The sequence below is a fragment of the Nicrophorus vespilloides genome, unplaced genomic scaffold, assembly GCF_001412225.1.
Source record: "Nicrophorus vespilloides isolate i.1.1-1 unplaced genomic scaffold, Nicve_v1.0, whole genome shotgun sequence".
NCBI classification, from domain to species: Eukaryota; Metazoa; Arthropoda; class Insecta; order Coleoptera; family Silphidae; genus Nicrophorus; species Nicrophorus vespilloides.
The window spans coordinates 99,664-117,858 of NW_017099184.1; the positions used below are offsets into that span (position 1 = coordinate 99,664).

General features: G+C 30.1%; 2 protein-coding genes across 2 annotated transcripts; both read right to left on the bottom strand.

Annotated features, from left to right (window-relative positions):
- Positions 1–882: 882 nt before the first annotated feature.
- On the bottom strand, positions 883–16,136 carry LOC108564171 (beta-1,4-mannosyltransferase egh). Its single transcript, XM_017923123.1, has 2 exons — positions 14,968–16,136; positions 883–2,164 (listed from the first exon to the last, which is right to left on the bottom strand). Exons 1-2 carry the CDS (start codon positions 15,769–15,771, stop codon positions 1,589–1,591), a joined length of 1,380 nt encoding a protein of 459 aa, XP_017778612.1. The 5' UTR covers positions 15,772–16,136; the 3' UTR covers positions 883–1,588.
- Positions 16,137–16,806: 670 nt separating this feature from the next.
- Positions 16,807–17,879, bottom strand: LOC108564154 (mitochondrial inner membrane protease subunit 1). The gene is made up of 3 exons (XM_017923091.1): positions 17,779–17,879; positions 17,461–17,717; positions 16,807–17,230 (listed from the first exon to the last, which is right to left on the bottom strand). The coding sequence occupies exons 2-3, from the start codon at positions 17,560–17,562 to the stop codon at positions 16,880–16,882; spliced, it is 453 nt and encodes a 150-aa protein (XP_017778580.1). The 5' UTR covers positions 17,563–17,717; positions 17,779–17,879; the 3' UTR covers positions 16,807–16,879.
- Positions 17,880–18,195: the final 316 nt, after the last annotated feature.

The window sequence follows — 18,195 nt, forward strand, 5'->3', positions numbered from 1 at the left end:
GTGGATGTAGGATGTTATTCAGATGTCGAGGATATGATGTCCCAGGCTAGTCATACTGCTGATGACAGTGATGTTGAAGGTGTGTTGTAAGGAGCGTCGGAAGTTCTAAGAAAGTTACGAATTGTAAACATACTATAATATCCTTCTAATGATGGAAGATCGCATGAATAAAATATATCTACGGTATCACTTTATAGTATTTCTTTGGCTAAGGTTACCGGAAATATTAGCAGCATTTTCTACCTGTTCCTTTATCACCGAATATAATATCTGCGATGGAAATATTCCAACGATTATAGTGGGCTCCACGAGTTATACAATTTCCCAAAACAAAAACAAAAATTTTATATTTTTCTAATTTTAATTAATGTTTTTTAACTGTAAAATACATTACAAAAATAGATATTTGACATCATTGGGTAATATTCAATTCCTTCGCTGCACCTAAAACAGAGTATATGTTAACTAAATAATTTCCTTTTATTAGCATACTTAACCTTTAGTACTCCAGACTTAATAATTTATCATAAAATCGAAAAATAAATCGTTGCCTCCTGCTTTGTAGCTCGAATGTACATGCTTCATTTGTTTTTGGGTAAAAGGGTAAAACAAAAACAAAGTTATCACAATTGCCGTCTTCTTTATTTCAATATTTTCTTATATAGTATATAGATTTGTTCATCTTCATTAAATCTTCCGATAAAATGTAACGTAATACCTTTCTTTTTGATATAGTAATTTGTACATTCTCTTTGCAATCGCATAATAATAAATTAATAAAGGTCTATTACATAGTATTGTTTCAAACAAATTCATATAGTAGTTTAATCTAAACCAATATGTCTTTTTTTTTTCATATAATATATTTATATTTTTTTATTTAATAGCTAAATTGAACACGAAGCCTCCAGCCTCAATATGAAGCATATACACATCTAACATAATGATAATAATGAATATTAATAGAAATGTAAGCGGGTTTTATAGTTTATTCACAAACAAACAAAAAATTATATATAAAGAAAAACAAATAAAACTAATGGAGCAATAACCATTGTTCATGTATTATTGATTCAGATATTTTTCGTCTGTGAAAAAAAAAGTGTAATGTTCTTTTATTTGTGGGTGGAGGGGGGCCATAATGTTGAATATAAACTGGAAGGTTTTGTTTTAGTTTTTCTTGTTGTGTATAATACGCTTAGCAAAAAAACGGATACAAAATTTATTCATCAATTGTTTTTTGCTTAAAAACTATATGTGCCCTCGAAGTAGTAACTGTTGTAAGTGCCTTGCGTCATTCTCAAGATAGTCGTCGTATCTCCAGGTGAAAACGATTAAGGAAATTTACGAAAGTAAGTTTAAATAAAATAAGTTACATAATGATAGTAGTGTAAGAAAAAATAATAATAATCGAAACGAACATTTAAATGAAATGTCGAAGATTCCGTGTGAATTAGCGCAAATCTCAGTGCAAGGATCTCTAACGAAAGGGGGGAGGGGGAAACAATCAACACGTTTTTTTGTTGTTGTTGTTGTTATTTAATTCTTTGGAAATTCAGATAGTGCATCATTTGATTAAATTGGATTTTTACACTTGGATGGTTTGCCGAGCAATGTTCTTATTGACTATGTAAAATTTGTGCTTCTTGCCGACGACTCCCCAAATTACGGCGATATTCTCGATGATGATGTTGAAGGGCATGGTGAGAAGAGCGCCGCAGATGCACAGCATGAACCTGAACAGCCCGAACCTGTAGACGGTGAACGATTTGACCACACCGAAAATGTACATGTAGATGTTGACCGAGCAGATGAACGCGCAAATGAAGTCGATCAAAGGTGGACAAGGTATTGGACAGAGGGCGGCCAGGATGAGATTCGACGTGCACAACGGCAGGGTCACCCACGAGTAGCACGAAATGGCCAGTAGAATCTTTTTTCTTGCGGGCAGGGATTTCGAATGGACGACCAGAAGAATTCCCTGCAGCCAGCGTTTTCGCTGCTGTATGAAATCGAACAGCGTGAACGGCGACTTCTCCCACATCTCGCCCTCGATGAAATTGAAACTGTAGCCCTCCTTGTGAGCTCGCATCGCGAAATAACAGTCCTCCGCCACTGATCCATCCAAACCGTTATCAAAGGACACCGCCTTTTCGGCCGCTAACTGAAAAATTAATAAACAAATATTTAAATATTATTTAATATATAAAGGAATTTTGACAGCAGTCTTAACTCTATTAATTTACATATATTTCACTAATTTTTTGAAAGATACAGATTCAGTGCCAAAAATGTAATGAATTAAAAAATTATTAGTACAAAAAAGTATTGGATTCAATATATCAGTGGCGTCTTGTGACAATAGAAACAAAAGGGACCAAAAACCAAAAACACTTCATTTTCGCAATTTTCTCGTATTGCTAATATTATATTTTTCGTTAAGATAAACTAAATAACATTTAAGGCCAAAAACAAACTGAAATGTGATATATGTATTTATGTTGTACAAATGCAAATTTAAAATGTATTTTTTATTAACTTGAGGTGATTAATATACGTTTTTTTTTGACAATACTTTGGTCATTGAAAAAAAAAAATCAAGTAATCTCCATACAAATGTACACGAACAGGGTCTGAAATTTGAGCTCTTAGCTTTTGTTATTTTTTGAATTATTGAAAATTTTACCCTCTAGTAACAACTCACATTAAAATCGAGTAATCCGTATCACGGATATTACTTGGCTTTTTACAAAAAAAAAAGTTCCGCTGCTGATGTTTACGTATTATAAAAACAGTCTTATTAAATAATCAGTTTTCAGTAAAAAATGATCAGTTGATATTATATATAAACGTATATTACTACTCTGAAATTTCAACTGTATTTACACTAAGATAATCAAATCTGTCATCGAAGACTTAATTAAAAAATAAGACTTACGAATAAGTGAAGGGAGTAGAGCTTCAAAAGAAAAGGAATTAAAATATTTTTTTTTAGAAATCATCTGAAGAAAAATCATACATAAAAATAAACCGAATCGTCACGTATTAAGTTCTAGATGTCAGCGTTAAATCGCAAGTATTTACTAATAAGATACAAACCATAAATTTCGATGTATATTAAAAATGACGTCATTTCAATAAAATATACAATAAACAAACACATTATTTGTATGTCCATTTGAAATATTGAAGGATAATAATTTCAATACTATATTATAATTTAAATAATAATAATAAACAATTGTGGTTACTGTATTATTATTATTTTTAGAACTAAAGAAGTTTGCATTTAAGGTAACAATTTAATTACATCCATTTAATATACATACAGCAGAATCTCGCAAAATGTCCGGATTTTTACTCGTACAGTAGTAAAACAGATTCAAAAATACACATAATACACAAGATTTAAAAATGAGGTGTAGGTGCGCAATCCGGGACTTCTCTTCTCATCGTCACTCGTTATGCGAAAAGTCGCTTGTTAAGCGAGTCATTTTTCTTACAATTCATTTTGATTGTTAAGCGAAATGCTAGTTATGGAGGTGCTCGTTAAGCGAGATCCCACTGTATTTAGAATACAATTATAAGAAAAATGATTCGCATAACGAGCAACGTTTTGCATAACAAGTGACCTAATTTATAATGACCTAATAAAATAAAAAAAATATATTTCTTCCGATTTTAATTTCTACTATATTTATACTTACAAACAATAAATAACAATTTAATTTGAAGACAAACAGCAACTAAAAATAAATCTTTTTTTGATGAACAGTATACACTTTAAAAATACTAATATTTGCATGCACGAATGAGGTCATAGTAATTAGTGTTAAAGATTTGCAAGTTTGTATTAAGCTAAATAAATATTTATGCATTTGAAGTGGATACTAACTTTTGACGTATAAACTATACTAATCGAATGACACACCAATTTGTGTGTTTGTAAAGAAATGCACTTAAATGCTATACGTTCTAATGCTATTTATTCCAACTACGTTACATTCAATTTTTATTAACAATATTTTAAAAAGATTTAATTGAATATCTTTCAACAGTATATCTGACAGTTTAATTAATTTTTACATTGCGGCGAAAATTAAATTAGAAAAGTTATAATATTAAGGATTTCATTAGTTGAGAAAACAATGGCCGTTGCATTCATCGATGAAACGACCTATGAAAATGTACTCTCGTTTATGCACCAGGACAACACAAACTTAATTTAGGAATGGCTAAAAATAATGGCGTATCAGAATGAAAGAATCCGAATCGATGAACTTCACGTTCGCTATGATACAACACTTTTTATGTAGCAAAATGATACTATTCATCATTACTATAGACTACATTCAGGTGAACAAATAATTGTAATAAGTTGCTATGTTTGTTATATGTGTAATAAATATAAATAGTTATTATACGAACTTGAATGAAAACAGTATATCGAAAACTGCTTGACAACATAATGTAGGAAGTAAGTTACAGATAGCCAAGTATAATTTAGATTGTAGTGTTAGAGCTTTGCAAAACAATCTCAAAGATAAGAAAAATATTGCTAAATGTTAAACAAGAACAACTGCAAATTTGTTATTAAAATCAACATTTAAACAAACAATTATATTGTATTAAATTAGAAGGATGTGGTTAATACATAGACATGCATTAACCATATTATTATGTTATTTGACTCATCGCCAACTGGAATAATAACATTATTTTATATTATAACTAATTGCAAACACTTTTTTCATAAAACAAAATGCATAAATAATAATAATAAACATAGTAGACATACAAAACGGTATTAACTGCATAAATATTATATCATTCAAAACAATATTTAAATAAGAATACACAATGATACCTATTACCTTAAAATTACCTCTGATAACAAAGCGACAATCACCCGATCAAAAATGTCGATTAAGAGGAAATGTTAGATATTTATTGAATGTAGACGACGATGGCTTTTCAGTGGAAGATTTAGAAAACCTTGTTAGAAACGCAAAAAAATATGCAAGTTTTTACCAAAAAAAAGTATATAACCAAAGTTTAAAAATGCTTAAATGATATTGTAAACCTTTTATGTTTTTAGTGAAACGGTTGATGTTTTACAAATAATTGTTATGTGGATTTATTACATTGAACACTGATGCAATAAATCAGTTTAAGCAATTGTTCTGTGATTTCACTCTTTATGTAAGTTGTATGACTGTTTATTTATCTTTGCTAATCGAGGTATGACTGTAATAGATTTTGCTAGAAATGAAAAACAAAATGTAAAATGAGTTTAATAAAAGTATGCAAAGGATAAACTTTGCAAAATATTACCCATAAACACAATTTCCAACACATTTTTAAATAAAAATTGAATTTTAATAAATTATTCACATGAGAATAATATGTTGCTAGATATGTCTTCCGAGATAATTGTATAATTAAGGGCGGAAAGATTACGATCCATAGTTCTTATGAATGTATGTATATATAAATTACGTTTATTATTAATATTACTAAGTAGATTAATTAGTGAAATTTTATACATATAATCTTTAAAAATTATTAAATCATATTTTAAACATGTGACAGCAGAGACGTAATCATTTTTATTGCCGATATATTTGGGATAATAAAGTTGTTTCTAAACTTATAGAATATATTTTAAAGGACAAACTATAATGTTTTTATTGTCTCATTTATTTATTCATAAGTATCACAAATTGTAATTACTATAAAACAACTAATTTTTTAATTGAAAATAATACAAATTGATAACATTTCAAATTCTAATTTCTTCTTTGACCAATAGATGTAGCTGCAGTCGAGAAGCTGTTATGCGTCTTTTGCATGTTGAAGGGATAAATAGGTTATTGATTTTTAACCCCGAACGAGAAAATGTAACGAATATTTACCAGCCATTAATAAAATGCTTTCCACCTTATGAGCGTATTACTTTAAATATCATATTAAAGCAGTGGCTGTTTTTAGGTTGGGCTTCTGAACAGAGCACCGTGCAGATAATGGCACCCTTATCAGCATGCCAGGAATGTTAACGAATAGTGAAAACTATAGGCAATGGGAAGTCACCGTTCTTTTTTCCACGGCTGTAGAAGTAAAAAAAAATATGTAGGTTATCAAGCTAATTATAACAAAATGTGTAGTTTTACCAGTTAACGTATAGTTTACACGTTCAATTTCATTTCTAATGTGATTTTAATTTCGCTCACGAAACAAAGGTTATAACAACTCGTATCGGAATTATTGAATACATGTTATTTGAAGAGTTATTATATAATATTATCAACAAGCAATTATACATCGAAAATAAACGCAAAATTAGCTCAATATACAAAAAACAGCTCATAAGTAAACAACAATTTAAACATATAACTTTTATCATGCATAGGATTATTGTCTACCATCCACTTAAAATGAAATAAAAAGCGAGTAATAACATTTACGGATTTTTTTTATTAAAGAAATTTTCGCAGCATATCGATTTAAAAATACTGCTTTAACTGACTTTAAACCGGCATAAATAATCTGCCCCAAAGGAGTAAATCCTGAAATTCAGGGAACCTTGTTTATTTTGTAGGGTAGGTGATAATACGTCATACAATCAATAAAATTAAAAAAAATGAGAATTCAATATGTATTTATTAATTATTTCATTCTAGGTTTTCACGGAACACCTCTTTCTGTGGGAATTTTGAGAATTTATTTTAATGTTGCTCTCAATTAAAATTTAGTTTATTTCAAAATTTTCAAACCGGACTATGAATGATGCTATATATATTTTTCTCCCAATTAATGTTTCTTCTTTTCTTGCTTTATTATAAGTTTACTTATTGTATCTTATCTTATTAAAGTAACTTATTTGCAATACATTTGTTACATACATAGGCTACCTACACTTATGATTATTGTTAATATTTTAATATTCTTGCTGTTATGTAATATATAAAAAAATATATATTTACGCATTACAAATATGTTTGTCATTTGTTGTAAAATAGTTTTCAATTGGAATTTTATGACAATATGAAACAACAAGTGATTCATTCTTCTCATTATTTCACTATTATCAAGTATGAAATATGCGAAAGCAATGTCAATGTTATGCTGATAAGACTCACTACTTTTTCTTTATCTGCATGGAATTTGTAAGCATATTCCTCCTATAAATAAGCCAAGCCAAGTTATTTTGTATTTTAAAAGTTCCGAGGTCATCAAAGTACAAAATGCGATAAAATACTGTGTTTTAAATCCAACTTATAGGTTTTAAAAAGCATAAAAATTACTAATTTAATAAAGTCTAAAATAAGTTAATATTTTTTTATTATTAATAGCAGTTATGTATCAGGTTACTAATAAATTTACTTGCTTTCGTATTCAAAATTCTGCGAACTGCATAACAACACTTGCGCAACGATGTTTTTCATTTTAATCTTATTTCTGGAAATTATCGTGGGAATTGTTTATTACTTGGACAGAACCTAGCATTGTTCTTAGTTTTCCTTTAAATGTTTTCATAGTTTTAGAAAACATTCTAGTATATATCTAAATCAAAGTTTTAGAACAAAACGTTGTACAGTGGAACCTCGCTTAACGAGCACCTCGCATAACGAGCATTTCGCTTAACGAGCAAAATTAATTGTATGAAAAATGACTCGCTTAACGAGCAACGTTTCGCATAACGAGTGACGATGAGAAGAGAAGTCCCGGATTGTGCGGATTGTGAGAATATGTGTGTAAATTGGAAAACAGTGTTGTTTGTGATCACAGAATTTTGAAACTTGTGTTCAGACATGTTATTTTTGATTTTTTTGTGCAAAATTAAATAACATGTCTCCAAATAAAAAGCTAAAGAATAAAAATAACCATAGATATGAAAAGCAAAATCATGAAAAATCAAGACCAAGTTATATTTTTTTCTCTGGCATGGAACGGATTAACGGAATGTACAGTGGTTTATATGGAAAAACGTATTTCACTATACGAGTAAAAATACAGAAATTAATTAAGAAATATTCAATAATTCATCTTTGAAGGCTGATAATGCTGTAATTTAATAAATGTAATCAAATAATTATATATTAAGTGTACTAAACGTAAGTAATTAAAACATTAGATCCATTAGTCAAATTAAACTTAGTGTAATTTTTTATCATAACATCACTCGATGTTTCAAATATTGCTTTTAAAATATCGCAATTTGTTTCAATTTGAAAACAGTTAATCGAGTCATTTGTTAATTAAAATTGCTAATATTAATTAATTTGTAATATTAGTATCCGTCACCAATCAATAAATGAAGTTAATAAAATTCATTATGTTATCTTCGATCTGATATTGCTATAGTTTAATGAAGTGAACCAATAATTGTATATTAAGTGCTCTAAGTAAGTAAATACAACGTTGGATCTATTTGTCTAATTAAATGATAAGAAAATTGTTTAGTTATTGCTAATAATAATATTTTCATAACCACTCTTGTAGGAATCAATAATCATAAATTTTCGAAACACTTTCTGAAAGTTAATTAAAATTAAATTTAGTTTCGTGATATATATGTAAATGTTGCAACTATTGTGTAATGTAGTGATTGTCAAAATGTGGGTAAAATATTTTATAGAAATTTAGATGAAAATAAAAAAGTAAGTATTATTATGGGTACGCGACAACTCGGCGACGGTCAACTGGGCGCTTAACGAGCTACTTTTCTCATAACGAGTGACGAGGAGAAGAAAAGTCCCGGATTATGCACCTGCAACATCATTTTGTAAACTTATGTGTCTTTTTTGAGTGCAAAGTTTAAAAAACCTTGCAGACCGAGAATTAAACAGAATTATGTATGTATTATAAATAGTAAATTAACTATTTAGATTTTTTTTTTGTTTCTGCAAATCGTATTCGTATTCCAAGATGGTTCATTCCGGGATAAAGAAAAGAGAAGATAATTCATGCTCCTTTACTAATGTATATTTAATTTTCTTTGAATAAACGTTATACATATTTTTTCTTGAGTTTTTTTAGGCATTATCTTATTTTACATTAATTTGTATGGGAAAATTGTTTCGCTTATCGAGTGAGAGTATTGAACGGATTACGCTCGTTAAGCGAGATTCCACTGTATTTTATTTTAACATATCATTTTTTTTAAACTCAGAGTTCGAAAAAGAAAATATTGATTCTATTTTGAAAATATATAATATAGTGACCTTATAAATGTCAAGAAAATAAATGTTACTTAAAATCAATATAAAACAAAATCTGTTTGTCAATGTTCCAAAAAAATAGTGATTATAATTTGAAAATATTAGAAAATTTATTGTTCAAACGACAAAGTTAAAATCATTGCAAAACAGATGATAAAAGATCGAAAGAAAGTAGTGATTTTGATTGAAGAATTATGTGAGCCCACAGAAAACAGATGTATTACTATTAGAATAATTATTATCAAACGTCTTAGTAAAAAACATAATTAAAATAATTATAGAATATAAATCTGATTGGAACTGTTCGAAAAAATTCTGATCATGACCAAGACAATAAGAGTTAAAAGAAAATAGTTAATTGATAGAAAACTGATTGTAATTGTTTGAAAAAAAGTGATTATAATTGAAAAATTGATATTACAATAACCCTATAAATGTCAACAAAATAACTTTAAAAAACATAGTTTAAATAAGTATGAAACAGAACTATGATTGTATACGGCAATACTTCCGAGAACTATGGTGATCTGCACAACATAAATAGAAATATTTGCAATCTTAAAATCTACTGGAAATGAATTCATTCGAATATTGGAATATTGCACGACAATAATTTTATAAAATATGACGCAGGAAAGTGCAATTAATAATAAACAAATAAAATCATTGATATTGTTGTAAAAAGGTGCGTGCGTTGGCCTTTTGAAAATTAAAACAGGAAGCACTAATTATGTACGTCACGCGTTAACTGACAGCAAGAATTCGCATCCGGCGCGTTTCCTTCCGGTTTGCTTAAAAATAAACCAATCTATATTGCGATTGCACCCGAGCTAATTGCCGAGAGACTTTGGTCATCCGTCACACCATCTCTACCTATTTATCCATCGTCCATCGTTTTCTTTGTCAAGGAATCTACAACGGTAGCCTTTAAATAAACACTTCGGGCCTTGGGGCTTATTTATAGCATTTTCTATCTAGCAGGTGGTGGGATAACTCGTGCATGCCGCAATGCGCCAACAATGCCCCGCAAAACGAATCAATTTCCTTCGCAAAACGAAATACTTCTTTTAAAATTAGTCCGTATTGCTTCTCTATTTTTTATGTTATATCATTCGATTTAAAAGTAATATTGAAACGGAAAACAGGAACAAAGAAAACGCAATGACTTTGCATACGCGTTCACGGTGCAACGATTAAACAGAAAAAAAAAATAATTCCATAATTAGCCACAATTATTGGACACGTCGGCAATTAACTCTATTTTGTGATGCATGCTTGGTTTGTTTTCGTTATAACTTTACTTTAAACTTGGAGCCAAGTGACTGTTATTATTCAAATAAAAAAAAGATTTATATAAAAAAAAAACATATTTCGACCAAAGATCTATATTTGTTTAAACATCTCACTTGTACCGAAAGGACATTTTGCAATTAATAAAACACATGCTTTGATTTCGTACAGAGAAAACTCTATTAACTTTCGAATAACTTTACTTCTAATATAATTGTTGTTTCTCTTTCACGCAATTGCCTATCCATTGCAGTTCTAATTTATTGAAATATGCTCGTCAATTAAAAAAAGAATTTATCACTATTGCTACGTAGTATGTGTCATGTGTTCAAAATGAACTTGAATATCCTATTTATTTCTGCATTCGCCAAGAAAAGAAAGTACGTTTTGCAAATATGTAAAGTGTAAATACGTGTTATGCTTTTATTATAATCTTCAATTTATTTTAGAATGAAATAGTGCAATACCTCGCATAATGCCAAACTGAGTGCCGCGGCGCCCCGAGGTGCCATGACTGTGCAATATCGAAGAAAAACTACTATTAACATAAAGTTCACCCTTAGATAGATCAATGTTTTGACTTGGGGCGCCGCGAAAAATGATGTATTAAGGGCGCCGCACTGCTTGAAACCCAACTAATCCAAGACTTTAAACCGTATAAAAATAATTAACACAAAAAGAGCTTTTAATGAATAGAGGGATAAAAGATCGTTTATGTTTAAAAAAAAATGTTGTGTACTATTTTTTTTTTCGAATTTAATTTTGATTGTTTTGGAACTTTCAAACCGGACTATAGTGAATCCGAATTAATCGAAACTCAGGCACGAAAATAAGGAAGTTATGTTCTTACGTATTATAATATTTTTTAAATTAAATCAATGAGATAAATTATTTAATAGTTTATGACGTACAATTCTAATTGATTCAATGTGTCAGGTACAAATTACGTATTTAATAATGAATATACCATTTGAATACAATACATAGCGATGAAAATAATTATAATCATAAGAAAAGAAAAAAATAACGATTTTTAAATAGATATAGGAATTTTGTATCCTTCCTACCAATTATTAACTCTCTATTACTTTATAAAAAAATTGAAACATAAAAACCTAATAAATAGGATCATGAATGTATACAGACTGGATCTAGCTGTATTTATTATAGAGATTCATAAAATGAAATTCATTCTTAACATAAAGTTTTACTTTGTTACTATTTTTATGTTTACTCCATTTTTTTAGATACTTTTTGAAAATGTGAAAACTTCAAATATTAAAATATTAATATTTTTCTAACATCTGAAAGTTAACTAAATTTTTGATCACATATTGAAATCACAAATTGAGAAATACATATCTCAGAAAGACTAAACAAGCAAATGATAAGAAATGCACGCTGCTTAATTATTGCGGTATTATGAAAAAACATTCAATCTAACAACATATTGATTGAAGCACACAAATAATTGATGCCGATTAAATTCTTAATGGATCCAATATATCTGTATTTCAATATTGAAACTATATAATCATGTAATCAAAAACATTAAATCAAAATGTACCAGTCAACCAACGTATATAATTTAATAACAAAAAAAAATATAATTTTATAATTAATAGTTTTTTAACTTCGCTAGTTTAGTAAGTTTTAGTAATTGTTTTGAATTAACATTTTAATAAAAAATATATAAATATTAGGATATACGTCTATTTTAAGAAACCATATAATTATTCAATGTGAATGTATTGATTATTTTCATTTAACGTACGATTACGTGTAATTCCATTTGATTATTCCATTAATAGTAAGAGGCCCATATGAAATTCATTACAATTCCTTTTTCAATTTTCTTATTTCCGTGAAGCACATATCTAGAAAGATTTTACAAATACAGTATTCATTTGAACTATATTCATAAAAACATATAATCTCCGAGGGAAATTCGATACTTTAAAGGTTAAAATAACAATGGTGAAAAGCAGTGTAGCAGGGGTTAGTCTGCATGACGTCATTTTAACATCTGCAGTTGCTGGTGTCGTGAGGGGTTGTATTATATAGACTACGCTATGAAACCTTTTACTCGGCGCATTATGCAAGATACATAGATAAGATTAATACTGCAATACCTTGCATAGTCCGGATATTCGGTTTAACCAATATCCCAGACTGTTTGAAACAGGAATAAAATGACTTTAAAGAAAAAAAAAAAGATTATTTATGTATAAAATAATAATATAACTCATATTTTAATTTGTTTTTTCTATTCAAATTTATTATGTTTTCAAATTTTCAAATAGGACTCTACTGAAGCCGGTTTATGCGAGGTATTGCAGTACTTGAAAAACCAAATGGTTTAATCACAATTTAATAAAACGGAGAAAAAAATGATTTGTTATAAACCTGAAATACTATCACACAAATTAACTGCGAATTTTTAATTTTGATAGTATTATTAGAACACACAATTTCTTTTTTAGGGTTATCTCCTATCATGTTTTTTCCGTTAGTATGAAATATTAATGCATATTCTAATGGCAAAACAGATAAGCAGCTTTCAGAAACCTTATTAACAAATCTATAGAATTAGTTAAATTGACTTATTTAAAATAGTCATTGTATCTGCATTAGCTGTGGGGTTTCTTTGGGAATTATACATGTGGGAAGTGTTAAGACTTGTTACTCTATCAATTCATCTACGTTCTACTAGAGAGCTATTTCATTTGTCTCAAATTTGTAATTGGACACCCACAAGAGTTTGCTTAATTTTATTCGTAAACTTTTAAGTAACTGATGATCATCATTCAGATATTTATAATATAATGATTTTTTCACAATCTGCTTCAAGCAAGTATTTGTGATTGTTTTGCTAAAATAATAACACTATAAAGTAAATTAGTAATTTAGTGAAATTAAAACGTAAAAAATAAACCTATAAGAATATTGAGTTGGGTCAATTATACTAAAATATGTTTACTAATCGGTATAGAGCTACGTAAATATATCCTAATCACTCATAATTGAATGGCTAATCGAAAAAGAAAATTATTACTATATATAACATCAATCTCTTAAATATTGACATAACATTTATGTTTGTGTCACACACAGGTCACCTTATAAGAGTAATTTGACCCATGTCTCTCGTTTAAAACAAATCAAATATAAAATACTGAACAAGATTAATGCAATTTATTAATTAATTATTAAATTAAGTATTCTCTATATTAAAAGATACAATAATAATTATATTGTAAACTATGTATTATTAAAAAGGTTCGTTATTAAAATAATGCTCCATTTTACGTGACATTATTATAAATCAAGAAATTAAATAATATAAAGCAAAGGGATACTGAATTGCTTTCACCTTGAAACTAAAAAAAAATATAGTTATATATGAACTTGATTTTCTACAATTCATGGTTTTATTTGTAACTAGAATTGCGTATATGTGTATGTACATATTACATATATGCTTATATAATATACACAGTCAATTGGTTGAATTGATCGCCTAATACAAACACTGTAAATGTATCGTGTTTCAATTCTGGACTTTTCCACGTGACTTCGACGTTAATTCATTTTGAAAAGCTGCCCACCGATCGTCATTCAATTATTACACAGCAGTTAATTATAATTATCGCGCTCGAATAATGCCATCCTCACAAAACATGCGATTACGCGCGCAGAGGATAAATATATTATATATTAAGGTCGAAGGTGTTGTTGTTTTTCCTTTAAAATTCTGTTGATTGCAAAATATGTAACAGCGGATGCAAGCCGAGTTAGTGAGCGGTTAGTGAGTAAGTGCACTAGTTGCCCATCGCAAATTGCTCGTCTCTTCGAATACTCTTCTAGTCGACCTTGGGAATATTTTTTAACAAAATGGAGCAACTAAAGTTTCTCAGAATTGCATATGTTTTCGCCATCGGCTGGACGCTTAGAAAGTTTCACGATGCATCCTCAATGCATTTGCATTTCCGTAAAACGTGTTTCATCTGCATATTATTATTATTATTTTTACAATATTAATAAAGGAGACATTTCAATGTCAAGTGGTTAATGACACGGGCATTAAGCGTACATGCTTATTTTTGGAACATTTATATCAAAACACGTTTCGTCGTTGTGCGAATCTATTTTTATTTAAATGATGACAAAGATCCCAAGGTTGACTTCCTAAAAATCAATTGCTTTTAATTCGAATAACAGAAAATGTACAAATTCAACATACTTTTTCTTCCAATCTCTAAATTATGCAATATTTAAATAATGTGAATACCCGTATTGTTTAACATCACAAAACTTTAATGAGAGCAGAGCACGGTTCTTGAATAGTGTGCCCTTATCACAATATAAATATACATAACACCGCAATCTACTCTAAGTAAATATTTGTGAAAAAGACAATAGTGTAAGGTGGAGGAATATACTTAAGTATGTATACCTGTGTAACAACGTACGATCCTTTCCAACTAAATAATGGTTTGTGGAACATATAGAATTGCAGACGCATTTTGCCCATGTCGTCGGCGACGCGGAAACTGTCAGCTAGAGTTGTAACCCAGTTGACGACCTCCTCGTTAGCGTAGGTGATGAGGCCCTGACCAAACTGATGTTTACCATCCATGACGAAATTGAGGATACCACGAACCGAGTTTTCGGTCAACAGTGTCTCCTCGTCCAGGTGGACGATCCAATCAGAGTCGGCTAAAATGTTTACGTTTTCCTCCAAACAATATTGCAGGGCGCGCGCCTTGAACAGTGCGCCTGATTTTGTCCTGTAGGAAGGCGGGACAACAATTTCCCTGATCCTCCGATGTTGCTCCAACCCGATGGCTTTATCCGTGACCACTTCGATTAAGAAGTTTTCTAAACCAGAGTCTATGCACTTGTTCATGTTTCGTTGAACGTTCATCTTCACCAGTTGGGGATAGTCACCCCTGGTGACGACCCTAATGCATATAAAGGGCGCCAATATAGGGCTTCCTTTCAGAACGACTTTATCGGGGAACGCATTGTAGAAGATCAGTCCGGCGAAATTGAAGAGAACTTGGGGCAATGGCAGAAAAGTAACGAGCCTCAGCAAGTACAAAACAACTGTCCATGTGTAGCCATAGCGAACCCAGGGGTTGATCTCTAGTGTCTCGTCGTTCCACACCTTTACTCCGCCGGAGAAGAGTTCGAAGACCGCGATCACAGTAATCAGCAAGCCCACATGCAAATAATGCTTCGTTTTGCTGCTCAACATGTTTGTTACTTGTTGTCGGTTGGCTCGAAACCCCCTGAAACCTCGCCCCGAAAATCAAATTAAACGTTCCCAAAGGCCCTTGTTCTTCTCCAATCACTTGCACATTCCTCTTCTACTTAATTATAATTCTGTACGTCCTTATCACAAGCACATTTTCGCTCATTCAATTCATTTGATGCTAATTCTTAGCCGGCTTTCACGACAGATCCATTGCACTGTGCGCCGCTGCATCCACCTCACCTTCTTCTACACAACTACCGGCGCTGCTTTTCGGTAGTCTCGACTCTCAAGCTGCGTCCGCAGAAAACGAACTGCTTTCACGATCTACGCCAGCGCATTGGTCAGCAAATTCCGAGAGACACATTCAAATAATATATTTGCCATTTTATTGAATCCTTCAAAGTATATATATACAAGACAATCTTCAGCAGCTTATATAATACTGGATAAACGATATCTTTATGTATTATCATTTAACCACATACTCCAGTATTGCTGCGGCATGGACTGACCACTACAATTCACCTCCATCTATCCGGCTTTCGCCTAAGTAAACATAGACACATAGTAGTCTACTATTGTAGAATGCTTTGTTGACATTTCTAACAAAAAGAAAACGCAGTAGCTTTACAAATAACAAATATGTTTTTTTTTCTATTTGGGTTAATGTGTTTACTTACAAAACCTACATTATATTTTATAGATTCAAGTACAGATATTTGTTCCTAGTATAAACACAAAAAAACGATACATCAAAGCGGTCAATATGTCATTTGTTTGCATGTGTACTAATAAATATTAGTGTATTATATACTTTTGTATTATATAATTTGTGGACTCTTAATCTATTCATCTTCAGTAATATTTCTTAGATTAAATTAGTTTAGCTTAATACTTTAATTCAAGTAATTAGTATAACTTGTTAGTATTGTAATAAGGTATTATGTAATAAATAAAAAAACTAAATCATATTTATAATAATAAATTATCCAATATTAACGATTTATATATTTAAGAAAACTTTAGAAAGGTAGATAAATATACTTTCCTTTTATTATGATTATTATTATTTACGCATATACATTTTACAAATATTACTAATGCAGAACTATTCAGTAAATGAACATATTTCTTGTGGTGGCCACACTTTGCACACCGCTCGGCTTTTAATTAAACCCTGAGGAATAGGTCCATAGCTCCTGGAATCAGAAGAATTCGATCTATTATCACCCTCGATCCAAACGTGTCCTCTGGGAACGATCGATGATCGACCGAGTTCCGTGATCATACGATCACCAGGTAACCCTGTGATTCTCTTGCAAATCTGATCCCTAGGACTGCTGGGACATCTCGCAATAATAATATCACCTCGCTGCAAATTTCGATAATTTAACGTGAGACGTTCGGTAATTAAAATATCGTCCGTATATATTGTGGGTTCCATCGAAGGTCCGGTGCACTAAAACGGAAATAAATAAGATAAACTAATAAATACATTCGATACATCAATATAAAATCCATTGTTAGTGATTGCTTTATAATAATGTCAATAATACAAGCACATTAGTTATTTGTACAGATAAAAGGAGTAAATATTTATTGCACAGTGTGTGGCCTATATTAACATTAAGTTTTATGGCCAGTAGCTGCTTCTGTTTTATAGGTGGCGGGAATATTAGCCAGACATACCACTACAATGTTTGCAACGTACTGGAATGTACAATGCGCAATGCAATAGTATTGGACCGTGTAGCCGAGGGTGCTCATCAATTTTGAAAACACCCTGTTCATTATGGTAATCTTTGGAAACAGACCGATCGTAAAGGAGCAGCGACTTTCATCGACAATTTAAATCGATAATTGTTACTGAATTCGACACCATGCGCACAACGGTTCACTTCATCTCACTGTTGGCTACACTGCTCTGCACGTTATTTAATCACTTTCTACAACAAATATATTTTATAGCCCTCATTTAGATCTAAAATGATAATAAATTATGTTTACTTGCTAATGTAAACTAACAGTTACTGGATTCACCAAACCGCTAAATGTCGAGTAAGACTATAACCAACATGATATGATCCCAGACAATTTTACAAAGACAGTGTTGCCAAATATACAATAATATTTCTTTGAAAACATTATATTCTTTCCAATATAATAAAATATGTTCAATTAAACTTCTTTTCAAGTTTAATTGAACATATTTTATTAAGTAGTATGTATGTATTCTATTAAGTAGTATGTATTTTGTTCAAATATATTTAATTGTATTCATTTTGTTCAATTCATTTATTTTAAGTATTTATACTTATATATTATAATAATAATGGTATAATTATTAACATTAACAAATACTGAATACGCACTTTTCAAGATAAGTAATAATATAATTTTTTTTTAATATAAAGAGATTTATAT

Bases quoted from the DNA above. Each gene is read 5' to 3' on its own strand.
- LOC108564171 (XM_017923123.1), bottom strand. From the start codon at position 15,771: ATGTTGAGCAGCAAAACGAAGCATTATTTGCATGTGGGCTTGCTGATT. The intron at 2,165-14,967 runs GTATACATACTT...TTAATTTTTCAG, and splicing joins GATCGTACGTTGTTACACAG to TTAGCGGCCGAAAAGGCGGT.
- LOC108564154 (XM_017923091.1), bottom strand. From the start codon at position 17,562: ATGAACAGGGTGTTTTCAAAATTGATGAGCACCCTCGGCTACACGGTC. The intron at 17,231-17,460 runs GTATGTCTGGCT...TTTCCGTTTTAG, and splicing joins ACGTTGCAAACATTGTAGTG to TGCACCGGACCTTCGATGGA.